Here is a 16502-nt window from a genome sequence, read left to right as displayed (position 1 = left end):
TCATTTTACATTTTCATTGCATATTCCATTGGTCAATATTTTAAAAAATACATTTCATTTTATTTTATTTGTCCGAAATTCCATTTTGAATTCAATTTCGATTTGAAATTTCAATTTTAATTGAAATATTCCAAACCAAGTTCGACTGCTGCTTGGGAAATTAAAGTGATTGTCTCATTCATAACAGAAGTTTAAAGAGATTTAAGGATCCGTTTACTCTTGAAAAACAATCAATATGTAAATTGGTTAATATTTAATTATGGAAATATGACATATGATACCAAAAAAAAAAAAAAAAAAAAAAAAAAACATTAATTGTAATATGAGTTAGAACAAAGGCAAGACAACAAGACATGGTTTTCTGCCAACACTACATGTTGGTAAAATGAACAAACCTACAAGACATAGATATCAAATAATTGAGCAACACAGTTAAGATTAAGATACATACTAGACGACATAACATTGGGTGCAAACACAAACGACATTTCAATAATCTATGGCCATCTGTGACAATTTGTTTGGTCTTACATACAAAATTATCTTTTCAGCCGAATGTATATATGTTGGTGTCTATTATTACCCAACTTAAATTGTCGTTTCTCATTTAACTCTTGTAAATAATTTTTTTTTGTTCCTTCTAGTAGGAGTGTAAGATTGGAGGGAACTTGAATGTACTTGTCGAAGGCCGCCATATATAATTCATGATATATAAAGTGTACCAATTACTCCCTCCGACGCATATATAATTTTTTGTCCTACTTTCATTTTTCATCCATTATTCCTTTTTTCGAGAGTAAATAATATTTAAGTTTTATTATTTTACTTTTATTTAATATGCTGTAAGGTTTTTCAAAAAAAAAAGTAGGAGGGTGAATTATTTGCCTAAAATCAACTTTCTTGGCATCATCTTCATCTTTATATCATTATTAGACTGCAAGTGGTTCCTCCATTGTCTTCTTAAACACAGACCATATATAAATGCCTCCATTGCATATCTATGTACAATCTAAAGACAGAGAAATGAAGACTGAACAGTACAGACCCTTTACTGAAACTCATGTCTTAGCACTTCCTTTGCCATTCCAAGGCCATATAAACCCAATGCTTCAATTCTCCAAGCGTTTAGCCTCTAAAGGGCTCAAAGTCACACTACTTACCTTCATTGACAACCAAATAACAAAAACCAAAAATGGCTCTGTTAATATAGAGTTCATTTCTAGTGATGCTAATGAAGAAGATGACTATTTCCAGAACTTGAAGTCCATAGTATCAGTAAAATTGCCAGAAATCGTCGCTAAAATTAGCGAGTCTGGTTTCCCTGTAAGTTGTCTCATATACGACTCTATAATGCCTTGGGCTTTAGACATGGCAAGAGAGCTTGGGCTCTTTGGTGCTTGTCTCTTTACGCAGTCTTGTGCTGTCAGTAATATATATTATAAAGCTAATGAAGGGAAGCTCAGAACTCCTGTTGAGAAGGTTCCTGTGTCGATAGAAGGAATGCCATTGCTTGATCTTTATGACTTGCCAAGTTTCTTTTTTGATTTGGAGAATTACCCTACTTCTTTAAACCTTTTGACTAATCAGTTTTTGAATCTTGGGGATGCTGATTGGGTATTTTTCAACACTTTCAATGGATTGGAAGATGAGGTATGTTGTAATCATCCAACTTAATTTGTAAAAATGCTTTTAATAGTATTTTTGATGTATTTTCTTAATTACTTATTGCTAAAAAAGTTAATCAATTTTCAATAGGTGATAAACAGGATGACAGCAAGGCAATTCCCAATAAAACCAATAGGACCAAGTATTCCATCAATGTTCTTAGACAAGAGAATACAAGAAAACAAAGAATATGGTCTGAACCTCTACAAGCCTAATATAGAAAGTTGCATGAAGTGGCTAGACTCAAGGGAAACTTTCTCAGTAATTTATGTGTCATTTGGAAGCCTATGTATAATGGGTGAAAAGCAAATGGAAGAAATAGCATTTGGCTTGAAGAGAAGCAACCATTATTTCTTATGGGTAGTAAGGGAATCAGAAGAAGAAAAGCTTCCAAGCAATTTTGTTGAGGAGACAATGGAGAAGGGCATGATTGTAACTTGGTGTAATCAACTAGAAGTTCTAGCTCACAAGTCTATAGGCTGCTTCATGACTCACTGTGGGTGGAACTCAACAATGGAGGCATTGAGCTTGGGAGTGCCAATGGTGGCAATGCCTCAATGGTGTGATCAAACTACTAATGCAAAATTTGTTGCTGATGTGTGGAGGACAGGGATTAGAGTTAAGGTAGATGAAGAAGGAATCGTCACGAAAGAAGAAATAGAGATGTGTTTAAAGGAGGTTATGGAAGGAGAGATCAGAAAAAATTGTGAGAAATGGAAGAAACTTGCTAAAGAAGCAATGGAAGAAGATGGAAGTTCTGATAAGAATATTGAGGAATTTGTGGCAAAATTAATGGCTACTTCACATATTACCAAAATGTGAAAGTCCCTAAATATGTTTGTTTATATATGAAATCATTACATGTTCCTATAAATAAGAATTTATTTTCTTTATATATCAACCAAATGTAAAAATCTATTTCACTTCATAATATAAAATGTATTGTGTTTTCTCACATCTTAACTCAATAAACTCTTCATATTGTTCCTTAAATTTTTTTTTTTCATACCATATATTTTTTGCGGACTGGAAATTTAATACCAACTCTGGAAATTTATTCATAATAACAAACTCTGTTAGTTTAATACCAACAGAAGAAATTTGGAAAATGGAAATTCAGGGCAAAGTCCCGATTTCAGACAAAGAAAGGAGAAAAAAGTTAATCTATTTGGGTTAAAGAAGGTTATTTTGACTTCCTTCGGTTTATGTTAACCCAAGGTAAAGTAGTGGATTCCATATTAAATATTGTTTCAGTCTTTTTTAATGTCTGATTTTTAAATTGGGGTGTCAATATGTTTAAGTTTTCAGATAGTGTGTTTGGGATACAAATGTAGTTTTAGGCGATTTTGCAATGACTTGCATAGTTGGGATATTTTTATAGTTTAAGTTAATTTTGTAAATTGAAATGTTTAGTTTAATTTACAGTTTAAAGTTTTTAATAAGTGTAAATTTATGAGTTAAAGTATTCAATAAAAAAAAAGTAAAAGTTGAGAGTATTAAAAAAATTTACGTACAATAGGTGAATTTATACAGTTGACAATTAGTTTTCTAAATAGAAGTATTACATACTATCCACCCCCAAAAAATAATTATTTAATTATAATACTACAAATTAGAACAAAGGCAAAGCGACATGACATAGTTTTTCCCAACAGGTATGTGCACGGAACAGCGGGAATCCCGACCTATTCCTTAAAATTGTCCAGGATTTTTCATTCCGAAAATATTCGAATATCAATTTAATAGTTTCGTCATGAATTTCATTTTAAAAGTAATTATGAAATTGGACTGGTTATTTAATTAAGATCAACGTACACCAACCTAAATTTCATTCTATCCTGTCTCATTTTTCTTTAAATTATAGGTTTCTCTTTTTGTTTTTATGAATTTCAAATTATATCCATGAAAGTCACTTCATCTTTTTCATTTTTTATTTTTTTAACCACAATTACTTGTTAACATAATAATTATATAAATAAAATAGTATGCATTTTTCTAAATATAAAACGGATCAATTAATTAAATATATTTTTCAATAAAGTTTTTTCTCTATTATTCTACCGTATTTATTAAATAAATCTTTCTGAATAAATTTTTCTATTAAATAAAAAATATATAAAGATTAATCAAAGAGAAAATATTAAGTATAATTAATATGATTATTGGATTTTGATTATGCTTAATGTTATTATTATTATTTTTTATATGATATTAATTTTAAAAAATAATTTTATTAATAATTATTTTTATAATATAAAGTTAATATAATCAAATTATAAAATATAAATACAGATCAGTTAACAAGTGATAAGGAAAAGTTATAAAACGCACCTAATAAAATTAGCCGGTGATCGAATAAAATAATTACATTCTAGTCAAAATCAGTTACTAATTATCTGAAATAGTTGAAATAAACTCTCCATAAAATTTATGTATGTGCATTCTCTTTTATTTTTATAATCTCTTTTTCTATTTGAAATTTAGGAAAACAATAAAGGAAAAGAAAAGGATATAATAGCTGTCATACATTTTTGGCATCATCTTTCAATTAGAGGTAGACCACAAGTCATTCCTCTCTTCTTACATTCTTAAATACGGACCATATATGTATCACTCTATTGCATCTCTGTGTAGTCTGATAACACAGAAATGGGGACTGAACAGTACAGACCCTTTACTGAAACTCATGTCTTAGCGCTTCCTTTGCCATTCCAAGGCCATATAAATCCAATGCTTCAATTCTCTAAGCGTTTAGCCTCTAAAGGGCTCAAAGTCACACTACTCTCCTTCATTGACAAGCAAATAACAAGAACCAAACATGGCTCTGTTAATATAGAGTTCATCTCTAGTGATGGTAATAAAGAAGATGACTATTTCCAGAACTTGAAGTCTATAGTGTCAATAAAATTGCCGGAAATCGTCGCTAGAAATGGCGAGTCTGGTTACCCTGTAAGTTGTCTTCTTTATGACTCTGTAATGCCATGGGCTTTAGACATAGCAAGAGAGCTTGGGCTCTTTGGTGCTTGTCTCTTTACACAGTCTTGTGCTGTCAGCACTATATACTATAAAGCTCATGAAGGGGCGCTGAGTACTCCTGTTGAGAAGGTTCCTGTGTCGATAGAAGGGATGCCATTGCTTGATCTTTATGACTTACCAAGTTTCTTTTTTGATTTGGAGAATTACCCTACTGTTTTAACTCTTTTGGGTAATCAGTTTTTGAATACTGGGGATGCTGATTGGGTATTTTTCAACACTTTCTGTGAATTGGAAGATGAGGTATGTATATATCATCGAAATTTATTTGTAAAAATGCTTTTAATAGTATTTTTGATGTATTTTCTTAATTACTTATTCTAAAATGTTGATTAATTTTCATTTTAGGTGATAAACGGTATGATAGCAAGGAAATTCCCAATAAAACCAATAGGACCAAGTATTCCATCAATGTTCTTAGACAAGAGAATACAAGATAACAAAGATTATGGTCTGAACCTCCACAAGCCTAATATAGAAAATTACATGAAGTGGCTAGACTCAAATGAAACTTGCTCAGTAATTTATGTGTCATTTGGAAGCCTATGTGTAATGGGTGAAAAGCAAATGGAAGAAATAGCATTTGGCTTGAAGAGAAGCAACCATTATTTCTTATGGGTAGTAAGGGAATCAGAAGAAGAAAAGCTTCCAAGCAATTTTGTGGAGGAGACAATGGAGAAGGGCATGATTGTAACTTGGTGTAATCAACTAGAAGTTCTAGCCCACAAGTCTACAGGCTGCTTCATGACTCACTGTGGGTGGAACTCAACAATGGAGGCTTTGAGCTTGGGAGTGCCAATGGTGGCAATGCCTCAATGGTGCGATCAAACTACTAATGCAAAATTTGTTGCTGATGTGTGGAGGACAGGGGTTAGGGTTAAGGTTGATGAAGAAGGAATCGTCACGAAAGAAGAAATAGAGATGTGTTTAAAGGAAGTTATGGAAGGAGAGATCAGAAAAAATTGTGAGAAATGGAAGAAACTTGCTAAAGAAGCAATGGATGAAGATGGAAGTTCTGATAAGAATGTTGAGGAATTTGTGGCAAAATTAATGCCTACTTCACAATAGGGTTGTTCATATGTGTGTGTATAGTTACTTTAATTAAAATACATTAGCTAATGTACAAGTTATGTGAATCAATGACAGAGTCACGCACCAAAGTTAGGAGACCATAGGAAAATTTTAAAGAATTGAAGGATTTAAATAAAATAAATTAAAATTTTCACTGTTTTACAAAATAAAATTTAAAAAGATTTTTGGGCTAATAAAACCTTCCATTTCAGCTAAAGACCGATTTAATACCCACTTGCCACCACCAGTTCAAATTAAGGGTATGTTCACCCATATAAACTTTTAGTAAATATTCTATTAGCCCTTAGCTAATAGATATTTATATAGTAATTTAAATTAAAAAAATATTTGATAAAAATAATTATTTAATTAATTATTTAATTTAAAACACAAAAAATATTAATTATTTAATTAGTTAAATTAAAAAAAAACGATGGATATGTTTGTAAAAAAATTTAATTCACTTTTATAAAATGTTAAAAGTTAATAAAAAAATATTAAAAATTAAATTAGAGAGCACTTAATAGAAAGTTATATTATCGAACGGTACGGTGAATAAAGATAGAGTTTTAACTGTGAGGTTGAGGGCGAGGGCCAGACACCGTACATCCGCCACTGATCTAAATGATGTGTCTTTAACTATACAAGAATCTTTCGTGAATTGAACACTATACACAGAAATTCAAATATTAAAAAATACTCTTATGTCAAAATTGATTAATTTCCCAAGCTCAGAATAAATGCCAAAGGAATTCATTCAATCAATAATCCTGTTTGTGATTTATTTGTTCAGACGTGGTTGTCACTTTCATTGTCAGTCTCCTCTTTAAACTTCTTTTCTTTAAAGACCTCATTGCTTCCATCACCATTTGAAGAAACAGAGATAATATTTCAACCTAATGTCTTTGTTCTTTTCCTCCCACTCTCTTTTACATAAAAGTTTTTGTTCTGTAGCAAATAACTGCTTCAAGAATGATGTGAACACTTGAGTAACTTGCATTATATATATATATATATATATTTATTGAGAATGCCTTATCTAAATTCAGTGTGTGAGGTCATCCGATCAAATCAATGAAATTTTTCTTTTTTTTAAATGAAGTTATTGCTGACCATGTACTGAAAAAAAAAAAAAGGATAAACTGTGAATAATCAGGCAGCGGAGGCAGAATTTGGGCAAGGCTTATCCATATGTACTTGCTTTCAATACTAAGATTGGTAGCAAGCAGTAAATTCAACAAGACGGGCGATACAAGCTGGCATGATCTCAATCAGATGCACAGAATTTATTTAGGGCACTAATTTTTCATCTACATAACTAGAAAGCCTAATAATAAAGGCTTAAACAGTCTTTTCTGTATACATGTATGTATATATTTTCTTCTTGCCTATCACCGTAACTTTTCTTTACAGCAGTAGAGTAGTAAAAATATGCAACCTCATCAAGATAATATAATAGATGACCTAAAATAGTTGTCCCCTATATAAATATATATAAATATATATATATATATATATATATATAGAAAGGTATTATAGAGGCCAAAAATTGACAGTTGGAATTTGAAGCATTCAAAAAAACTTACCAATGCTATAGGATTAGTTGACTGAGCCTGATTAAAGAATATATTAGACTCAAAATCAGGAATTATCTAATTACTCCACTACTCGGCGTTATTGCCATCATCCGTGCCACTCCCCAACTTGACAATATCTTCAACGAGAATCTTCCCATCTGTTCAATGAAATTAATGACAGTAGCTGTTACATTAGATAAACATATTATAGTGGAATAATTAACTTCTTGACATAAGAACAGAAAAAAAATTATCGTGATTAACAGGGAAAAAGTGAAGCGACAGATTTAGCAAGAATTTTCTGGCCCCTGCTCTGTTTCCCGCTTTACAGTTTTAACTGTTGTTCCAAATCCTGATAAGCAAACCTGTTAAACCTATATAGCATTTGCTTCGGGCAACAAATAATTCACTTGTAATTTTGGTAACAATTCACTTGTAATATTAGTAGAGGAATATTTTTTATGAGATGGGGGAAGTTTTTGTTTGTTCAATTTTCAAGTAGGAGAAACGCCATGTTTAGGACAACAAAATACAATGTCAACCGATGCACATACACAAGTGTGTATATGCATAAATATTGAGAGAGTAGAAAGAGAGGACTGATTGGCTGACCTCCATCTTTGGAAAGATTGCTGATGAGCTCTTGAACACCTTCCTTGCCTAATGTATCCTTCAAGTACATAGCAGCAGCTGCCACCTCTTCGGGACTTACTTTGCCATCATAATCCCTGCACACAAACAATTTAACCAAATATGACTTGTAGTTTTAGATTGTGGAGGCAGTTACTGCCACAGGTACAATTCAGATATCATGTTAGAATTTGACTGAAGTTTGATGAATGAAAGCGAAAAGACATAAAATGCTAAAAACCAAAACTTCCAATCCTAATAGTTACATACTTATCTTCCATTTCTGCAGGTGATTCGCCAATCACTTGGAAACAACAGATAAAACATGAGAAACGGATGTTTGTTTCATAAAAGTTCCTTTCAATTATTATTCATTTAATATCAAACATATTTTATTAAATTCTTTTTCTGAACTTAGATTTTTCGATGATTGTGAATTATCGATTTGAGCGACTCTAGTAATAACTTTTTGCAGCAGTTGCAGAATAGGACTAATCCAGTCCCATTTAGGCCCATTTGGTGAAACAATTTCTTTCTGTTACTATTTCTGATTCCATTATTCAACACCCTGACTGTTACCATAACTTTTATTTTGTGTTTATTAATAATCGAAGCAAAAGTAATGACCACTGAAATTTTACATAATTAAAATGACTATTACTTTAAATAATTATATGACCACAACTACCAAAGTGCACATCAAACAACCAACAAAAATTTAGAATTCTCATTGAAATTAAAAAAGAGAGAGAGAGAGAGAATTAATAATAAAATTACACACTGCCAATCAGCTAAAGAAAAACTGATTGTTCCACAGATTAATGCCAAAAAGATAAACAAAGGAAGAGGCATCTACCGTTTAAAGTACCATCAAACAATCCACAAAATTTAGAATTATCACTGAATTTAAAATGATCAACAAACAAAGATAATTAATGATAAAGTTACACTGTCAATTAGCTACAGAAAAACTGATTGTTCAACAGATTAATGGTACAAAGATAACCAAAAGAAGGGGCTTTTATGGTTGTATTCAACTCGATGTTTAAGGAAAGATCTCAATGTTATATTTTCATTCCATTTCATTGTGCATGTGACACACTAACACCACTGATTATGAAGCAAAATTATTTTGTCATTTTTTCAAGCATGTACAGAGAGAGTTATCATTTTACCTTCTATTTGAAAGACTTGCATATTTCATCAAAATTTGAATGAACAGGAATTACAATCAAACACTCAAAGTAGGGACAGAGCTATCAGATTACTATTTCAAAAAATTCACTAACAAAATACAAGTAGGGGTTTATGCCCTAGCAGCCTATTGATTGATAGACCACCTCATAATGCAGAAGGTCCAGGAATTCAAGCTCTAACAACTCCCTCCCCTTAAAAGTTCCGATGTAACCAAAAGAAAAGGACCAGGAAAAGGGGGGATGGCGGCAGCAGGGGTGGTTAAAACTACAACTATGTTGTTTATTTATGTTTGCATTCACCCACACTCGTGCATGCACATATGCATATATTAAAATAATTGTCTTTCCTTGCTATCTGGACAAGAAAAATAGCAACCCTTTTATACTAACTCCAAAGCAAACCTCATTCTATTAGCCCTGATTTTTGTTTTCCTCCCTCATACATAATAACCAGCAACAATATCATGCTCTAATGGCCACATACTCTACTTCGATACTACAAAGAAACCCTGAGTTTAAGACTGCACAGTAAAGTTTCCAATTGATGGCTGATTACAAACACACATAATATAATAGAGTCTATATATCTTTAGCTAAGTAGAGGACATAAACACATGTAAAACTGACATTCTAGTGAGCAAAGAATAACCAAAAAGATAAAACACCACAAAAATGATTCACCTGTCCAGTAGTCTCCAGTGATCACCAATTTTGGCATCCACATCGTCTATTTCCTTCTCAAGATTTTGCAGCATGGCATCAACCTGGAGCATGATAAATGACCCATAACAGTCAACAGCAGCTAAAATTTGCAAATAGGAGCTGAAATGGTAATTGATTCTATGAGTTCACCTTTTCTATTAGTGCAGAAGAAACATCATCATGTTCATCCACTTCAGAAGCATGATCACTTTCCTCCCGCGCAGCTATATATGCCCTAATGGCCTCTTTTTCACCATCTGTACCCTCTTTCTCTACCATGCTATTGTAAAGCTCTATCTGAAGTATATTTTACTAATTAGAAAAAGTTCGAAAACCTAAAAATAATGCCCAGTACCTAGAAACCAGATCATTGACTTCCCAAGCAGATCAACATTCAATACAAAGCACATGGAGAGAAAATGCCATTCAGTGTAATAGGAAAATAATGAACAAAATCTTCAGAGATATTCCAAGTTCAAAATGCATACCTCCTTATTGACTAGGCCTAAGAACTCTTCTCGTTCTCTATTCACTGACTGCAAGATTAGCAAAAAATAAAAATGAGAAGACTAAGAATATCACGACACTTATTAGGAAAATAAGAAAACAATTAACAGAACATAATTTTGTTCACTAGAAGTCCTTTATCCTGCTAAACCATGGGAAGTTAGGTTGAGCCTTCCCTTCATCAAACGCTTTTGAGGGTGCACCCAACTCCCCACACCTCCCCCACCCATAAAAAAGGAAAGCATCATGAATGGTTAAAAAAAAATTAACAAAATTTTTAACATTAAAAACTTCGAAAATCTGAGTCCTTACAGATGCGGATGCTAAAACTGCTAGTGCACGACTAAGTTCACAAAGATGCTCTTGTTTCTCTAATGTTCTAGCTCTAGCTCGTTCTTGTGCTAAAAGTGCTGCTGGGGTAGTCATCTCTTTGAGTGCCGAATCTTCTTCACTAGCTTTCGATTCTTTCATCCTGGCAAGCTCTTCTTCCTCTTTCTCCTCCTCTTCCTAAAATTATCAATTCAAACCAACATAAGTAACTCAAAAGATGCACTTAAGTTTCAAGACGCTTTAAGGCTCCTTTTTGAAAAAGTGAAGGGTGCAAGTCACACCAGAACCCAAGGTTTAGCCATTTAATTTAAGACTTGACAGACAGTACTGAATATCCCTTTTCAGCTCACACCAAATGAAGCAAAATGATGCATCAAAAAGTAAATACCAAAATGTTTAATTTTTGCCAAAACACCAAATATACTGTTTTAAATTTCAAACCTTGATCAGTTCTTCCTGCATCTCAAGGTACTCCAGCTTCCTCCTCCTCTCTGAAACAGAATCTTCTGATGGCAAAGCTGTAACACCAACAGTATCCACAACCTCATCAGGCAGAGAAGACAGTGTTGCTTGCATAGCTTCTTCTGGTTTCAATTTTCCAGACACAGTAAATGCTCTGCATGTGGTTTAAGACTAGAGAACTCAGACACAATTTAATGAAAATGTATGGGTGAAGATAAAGCCTTAAATGAAGAGGGGGATGGAGTTAGGAAAAAACAGGAACCTTTGGATACCTTGAAAGGATCAAAAGGGAAGATGGAACAGAGTGATTAAGAGACAGATCCAACCAATCACGAAGCTGCATATAAAAGGCAACAAGTTGAAAAATTAAATTACATATAACTTTAGTTTAAAATATCCCAACCCCTAGCCAGTTGGAGTTCTTTACCAACATCACGAGTATACTGTACTTTTGCCTATAGACCATTTTCTAAAAATAAGTCCCTAACTTTAGCCTCATTAAGAGAAGGAATGCTCGAATTATGGAATTATGAAGAAGTGAAGGTTAGTTAACTCATCATGAACATACACCAATGTAAGGTTTACCATTCAAATATGAAAATGCACCAACCCAGTGACTAGATATGCTGTTTGTCATAGGCAAACATAACATTATTGCCCCATGGACAAACTAGCTGATTATATCCTGGAGAATCATGTCTCAAAAAAATATGCAAAAAAGGCTAAACCCAGATACCTGTTGCCGCATTTCTTCAACAGATAACAAACCCAGCATGCCTCGCTCCCTGCACTCTTCACGAAGTTCAGCCTCTGAAAGAGACTCCACGCCCTCAGCCTGAATCAACTTATCATCATTCTTGATCCTATTAGAAAAATGCATGATCATCAACATTAATAACACAATCTATACCTATCAAATTGCCAAAGAACAAGAAGTAAGGTCAACTGCTAAACCTTAATTCTGAACAATGAAAAGATATTATTGGAGGACTACGATAATAAATACATTGAAGATCACATTACAAAGAAGCATAGAGATTAAGGTGGTTCCCACGGAAAAAGATATTTTAGGCAACAAAGTGGCACAGAAGGTGCATGCATCCTTCTCAAACTCAATTATGAGGAACCAAAAATATATAAACAAGATACTTCACTATTTTACTCTGGAAGTATCAAGGAAAACAGCCAACTCAAAGATTCATAAAGCTTCATACGCAGGAAAATTAAGTACAAGGGACATAGAAGATCAATTTCACAAGACCACAATCAAGCAAGAACTAACCTTCAAACACCCAAACTTTGGCAATACTTTACTGTCACTTCAAACATTCATCATTTGACACTAGAAGAGGATACACAAAAGTACTGACGCATTCAAGGGGGGGAAAAAAGATCTCACCTTTGAAGTCTTTTACGAAGCATAAAACGCAAGTATGCATCTGTTCCAAAAGGACTGATTCCCATGTATTTGCACATGCTGACCAACCGAGGCCTGAAATGAGCAAAATAAAGCAAAAAAAGGAAACATATCACTTAAAAGCAAATACCCAAACAAGGGAAATAATTAGATGACTTTAAATGCAGAAGGAAAACTAGCTGCTGCCTGACTACACCAAAAACCAACCTGCTAATGTTATCCAAGGTTAGTTCATCATTGAACAGTTTTGCAAAGCCCAAAATCTCATCATTAGAAACCCCTGCACCTCTTCTAACCTGCATAATTATCACATGTTGCATTGATGAAAATGAAAAAATTGACAAGTAAAAACTATATTGGCCAAAATAAACAGTTTTTACCCTGTTCAAAAACTCATCAAGATCCTCAGCAGTTTTCTTAATTTCTCCACTCCGTGAGTTTTGGACTTCCTTTGCCATTTCTTTGACGGTATCCTGGAGAAACTTTGCATATTCTATTCTTGCATTCAGCCTCCTTTTCAGTGCTTCCTATGCATTGAGTAATTGACAAGAAAACAATAATCCAGTTAAAAAGGCCGAAAGAACCTCCAACACCACCACCCCCCCCCCCCCCCAAAACCCCAAAAAAAAAAAAAAACCCAAATTTAGAGTACCATATCAAGCATAGTAGGGAAGCAAACAAGTTGAGTTTAATAAAACAAAACTGAGCAAGTTCCACACGTTTCACCTTTCATAGGAATTTGTTGAGGTTAAGTGTCCCATAATGAGCTTGATCATGGCTTGGAATAAGTCATGAGCAAACAAGCCAAACTTAACTCCTCAGTTCATAAGATACCGCTTATAAATATAACATTCAAACACAAAATTAAACTATTACAAAAATATTAACTAACTTGAATTCAAGAAACTCATAAAAATAAATAGTAGACTTTATTTTCCAAACAACAAAAAAACGCTTTTATTTGCCCAAATATGCAAAAACAAACACATAATGCACCTAATAATTAGTCAACAAATTTACTGACTTGTTCCTGAATAACCAGCTCATCTTGATCAAACTTGGATTATCTGTCAAATGATGCCAACGGGCATCAAACTTGAGAATTTCATCAACCTGAGTTCCTTGTTTTTAATGAGGAACTCAGTTTGTTTTTAGCCCTAGTATTTAGATATTGGTAAATCTGTATTTGCATAATGTGTGTTGTTATCGGCAAATGCATTCACAACACAGGTCATAAGATTATATATAATAGTGACGCCCCAACATAAGAATGTTCCATTCTATATGATTTGACTTTTGAGCATGCAATGTACTATAAAAATGACCTCATTTCATTCTCCAACAAAGCCAAATAAGACTGCCAGACTCAACCACTGAAGGAGAAGAAGAGAAACAAGTTAAAAACTACAATAAAAGGTGATTGACCATCAAAATATGTACCTGTTCCTTCATCTTATCCTGAAAGGTTGATGGCAACATGTTGGGGAATAGTTTCAGGAATACGGGTAGCAGAAATTCCATGAATGGAACAATTATAAAAACAGCAAAGGGGACTAATCTAAAAATGTCTGCAGTGGTACGAGTTAGCTGTTGTCTCTCCCTTCTTGATAGACTCTTCCCACCAGCAAGTTTGAATAGCAATCTTGAACTGATCCTCACATCAGCCCATAGAAGCTTAAATCCTAACCAGTAATGTTTCAATGTTGAAACAAATTCATGTTTCAAGTGAGTGAGTTTCTTTCCCCAATCCTCCCTGGAGAATGAATAGCAAATAAGCAAACAATTTGAAAATATACAACCTGCAGACAGTAATGATAAAACATCCCAGAGGTAAAGTTTTTAACCTGCTCATAGAAGTTACAGCCCTTAAAGCAGGACCAATCCCCAGAAGCATGGCCCATGTTCTTTGTAAAATGAATTTAACAGAATTTTGAGATTCATGCAAACGTTTGGCTTTTGCTTTGGCCTTTGCAGTACTCAAACCTTCAACAGCTTGATCACATTCTTCAGGAGATGCTTCCTTTCTTTTTCTAGCAGCTATTTCTTCATTTCCCTCATCATCACTGCCCAAATCAGGTTGCTTTGCTGTTGCAGTGGATGCATTGCGAACAGAAACTGAAATTGACCTTATTGGACAAAAAAACTCTGACCGCACATATCCAGGACCTGAAACGGCAGTACTATAAAACTTATGCCTGAACTGTCCTACACCTGTAAAGCCAAGTAATTCAACTCTTCCCACTATATTTCTTTGGGGTTCCTTTACATAATTAAAATTTGAAGAGGATTGGTTAGCAATATAGCTACAGCTGCTTGGATCCAAATTCTGAGCAGCATGTCCAAGAGATTGGATGGTCTGAATTGAGCGAATGTTGATATTCAAATAATCAAAAATGAATCTTTTCCGTCTCAAAATTGCTCTGGAAGCCATTTTTCAGATATTCCCCCTCTTCAAGAAAACTGCAATCGCATACTCAATTATGCTGGCACACAACAGATTCACAGAAGAATTTATAAAAAGAAAAAAAGAAAAACAACAAAACATATATGTCCTAAATTAAACTATCAACAACTAAAGCATTGTCGAACTTCATAAACAATTTTCAATTCACTTCACAAAGGAGAGAATTAAAGAGCTTATGATGGCTCAGTAAATGTATATATATATATATATATACACACACACACACACACACACACAAACATATATATCACTCAGAAAGCCGTACAATATACTTAAATATATTCAAAACAAATAATTTCATTAGAGTTTGAAAAACAGAGCGCAACAAACATGGCATATTTGAAGCAAAATCAATTCCGCCGCATACTATCCTTCATCCAACCAACCAACAAAAAGAAAACATAGGAACGTGAAAATCATAAGAAAAAGACACAAGAAAATTTTGAAAAAAAAAAATAGAGAGCAAAGCATATGGTGTAGAATAGATTTTCCCGCTAACCAAACAATGCCAAAACCTTAATATAGAACATGCCTACAGTTTTGAGTCGAAAGAGAAATCCACCTGGAGTGAATTAGGAAAGGAAATATTAAAAAAAAATAAGACCGGTACTTAGGCAGCGGTCTTTACATTAGAAAGGATGGGAACCTGGGGGAAGGGGTTTAAGAAGGGGATGGGGAAGGGGTAAGTTCATGTGTGACGGAGCTGCATGATTATAAGTTGGTAGTAGCCGTTCGATTAGAGTGTTTGACAATGTGGGGTCTAGAGATGTTGCGAAAGAACTGTTGGACCAATAGCGGTTTAAAAATATATATATGTTTTTTACTGTGTTAATGATAAAAATAACTTCAAACTATTCCTTTTAACTTTTTATTATTCTTTCACAATTTTTTATTGTTTTGTTTATAAACCACCGTGTCAGGACTCTCTTATCAGATATCACAGACATAATTTTTTATTATTACAATTTTATATATAAAAATTTAACAATACGTTTGATCAATCAATTCTATAAAATTTTATGGAATTCATTTAAAAATTTAAAAATTTAAAATTTTGTATTTAAAATGAGAAAAGATATCAATTTTAATTCTATGAATTGAATTATTCGGGTATGCTTAACTCAAATTCCATTTGATGAAATTTTAAAATGAATTCCACGAAACTAAGTCATTGAAATTTTCATTGACAAAATTACCTTCAACTATAAATTCAATTGTTTTTACTCTTTTTTTCTTTTCTTTTTCTTAGAAAATTCCCACTAACGTTCTTTTTTTTTTCTTGAAATCTGGTAATAACTAGTAATAATGTTTTATATTTTTGAATTCACTACTCTTTTTTATGACGTGTGTTACACGTTAATAATGCTCGTTATATTTTTATTTTTTATACTCTTTTAATTTTTTATTTATTAAAGCATAAATTTTTATTTAGATTACAATAAATACAA

The 16502-nt window shown here is 33.0% G+C and overlaps 3 protein-coding genes across 5 annotated transcripts; 2 read left to right on the top strand and 1 right to left on the bottom strand.

Annotated features, from left to right (window-relative positions):
* Nucleotides 1–1003: 1003 nt before the first annotated feature.
* On the top strand, nucleotides 1004–2558 carry LOC105636665 (mogroside I-E synthase). The gene is made up of 2 exons (XM_012219989.3): nucleotides 1004–1650; nucleotides 1756–2558. Exons 1-2 carry the CDS (start codon nucleotides 1024–1026, stop codon nucleotides 2485–2487), a joined length of 1359 nt encoding a protein of 452 aa, XP_012075379.3. The 5' UTR covers nucleotides 1004–1023; the 3' UTR covers nucleotides 2488–2558.
* A 1676-nt stretch (nucleotides 2559–4234) lies between these two features.
* On the top strand, nucleotides 4235–5838 carry LOC105636664 (mogroside I-E synthase). Its single transcript, XM_012219988.4, has 2 exons — nucleotides 4235–4941; nucleotides 5047–5838. The coding sequence occupies exons 1-2, from the start codon at nucleotides 4315–4317 to the stop codon at nucleotides 5764–5766; spliced, it is 1347 nt and encodes a 448-aa protein (XP_012075378.2). The 5' UTR covers nucleotides 4235–4314; the 3' UTR covers nucleotides 5767–5838.
* Nucleotides 5839–7031: 1193 nt separating this feature from the next.
* Nucleotides 7032–15730, bottom strand: LETM1 (LETM1-like protein). Of its 3 annotated transcripts, none has more exons than XM_020680331.3 (15): nucleotides 15617–15730; nucleotides 14435–15073; nucleotides 14031–14343; nucleotides 12971–13117; nucleotides 12798–12886; nucleotides 12573–12665; nucleotides 11910–12036; nucleotides 11446–11510; nucleotides 11153–11327; nucleotides 10694–10888; nucleotides 10363–10410; nucleotides 10025–10171; nucleotides 9854–9936; nucleotides 7959–8074; nucleotides 7032–7504 (listed from the first exon to the last, which is right to left on the bottom strand). In XM_020680331.3, exons 2-15 carry the CDS (start codon nucleotides 15019–15021, stop codon nucleotides 7434–7436), a joined length of 2256 nt encoding a protein of 751 aa, XP_020535990.1. In that variant the 5' UTR covers nucleotides 15022–15073; nucleotides 15617–15730; the 3' UTR covers nucleotides 7032–7433. The 3 variants fall into 3 exon arrangements, with proteins under 3 accessions (XP_020535990.1, XP_020535992.1, XP_012075377.1); XM_020680333.3 differs by having other exon boundaries at nucleotides 14435–15050; nucleotides 15617–15719; XM_012219987.4 differs by having other exon boundaries at nucleotides 14435–15688.
* Nucleotides 15731–16502: the final 772 nt, after the last annotated feature.

The sequence above is a fragment of the Jatropha curcas genome, chromosome 5, assembly GCF_041381405.1.
Source record: "Jatropha curcas cultivar XTBG-Jc1 chromosome 5, XTBG_Jcur_1.0, whole genome shotgun sequence".
Lineage (NCBI taxonomy): Eukaryota > Viridiplantae > Streptophyta > Magnoliopsida > Malpighiales > Euphorbiaceae > Jatropha > Jatropha curcas.
This window is presented reverse-complemented; position numbering and strand designations above follow the sequence as displayed.

Bases quoted from the DNA above. Each gene is read 5' to 3' on its own strand.
- LOC105636665 (XM_012219989.3), top strand. From the start codon at position 1,024: ATGAAGACTGAACAGTACAGACCCTTTACTGAAACTCATGTCTTAGCA. The intron at 1,651-1,755 runs GTATGTTGTAAT...AATTTTCAATAG, and splicing joins TCAATGGATTGGAAGATGAG to GTGATAAACAGGATGACAGC.
- LETM1 (XM_020680331.3), bottom strand. From the start codon at position 15,021: ATGGCTTCCAGAGCAATTTTGAGACGGAAAAGATTCATTTTTGATTAT. The intron at 12,666-12,797 runs GTTGGTTTTTGG...TGCTCATTTCAG, and splicing joins ACCTTGGATAACATTAGCAG to GCCTCGGTTGGTCAGCATGT. The intron at 9,937-10,024 runs GTGAACTCATAG...ATCATGCTCCAG, and splicing joins CTTCTGCACTAATAGAAAAG to GTTGATGCCATGCTGCAAAA.
- LOC105636664 (XM_012219988.4), top strand. From the start codon at position 4,315: ATGGGGACTGAACAGTACAGACCCTTTACTGAAACTCATGTCTTAGCG. The intron at 4,942-5,046 runs GTATGTATATAT...TTTTCATTTTAG, and splicing joins TCTGTGAATTGGAAGATGAG to GTGATAAACGGTATGATAGC.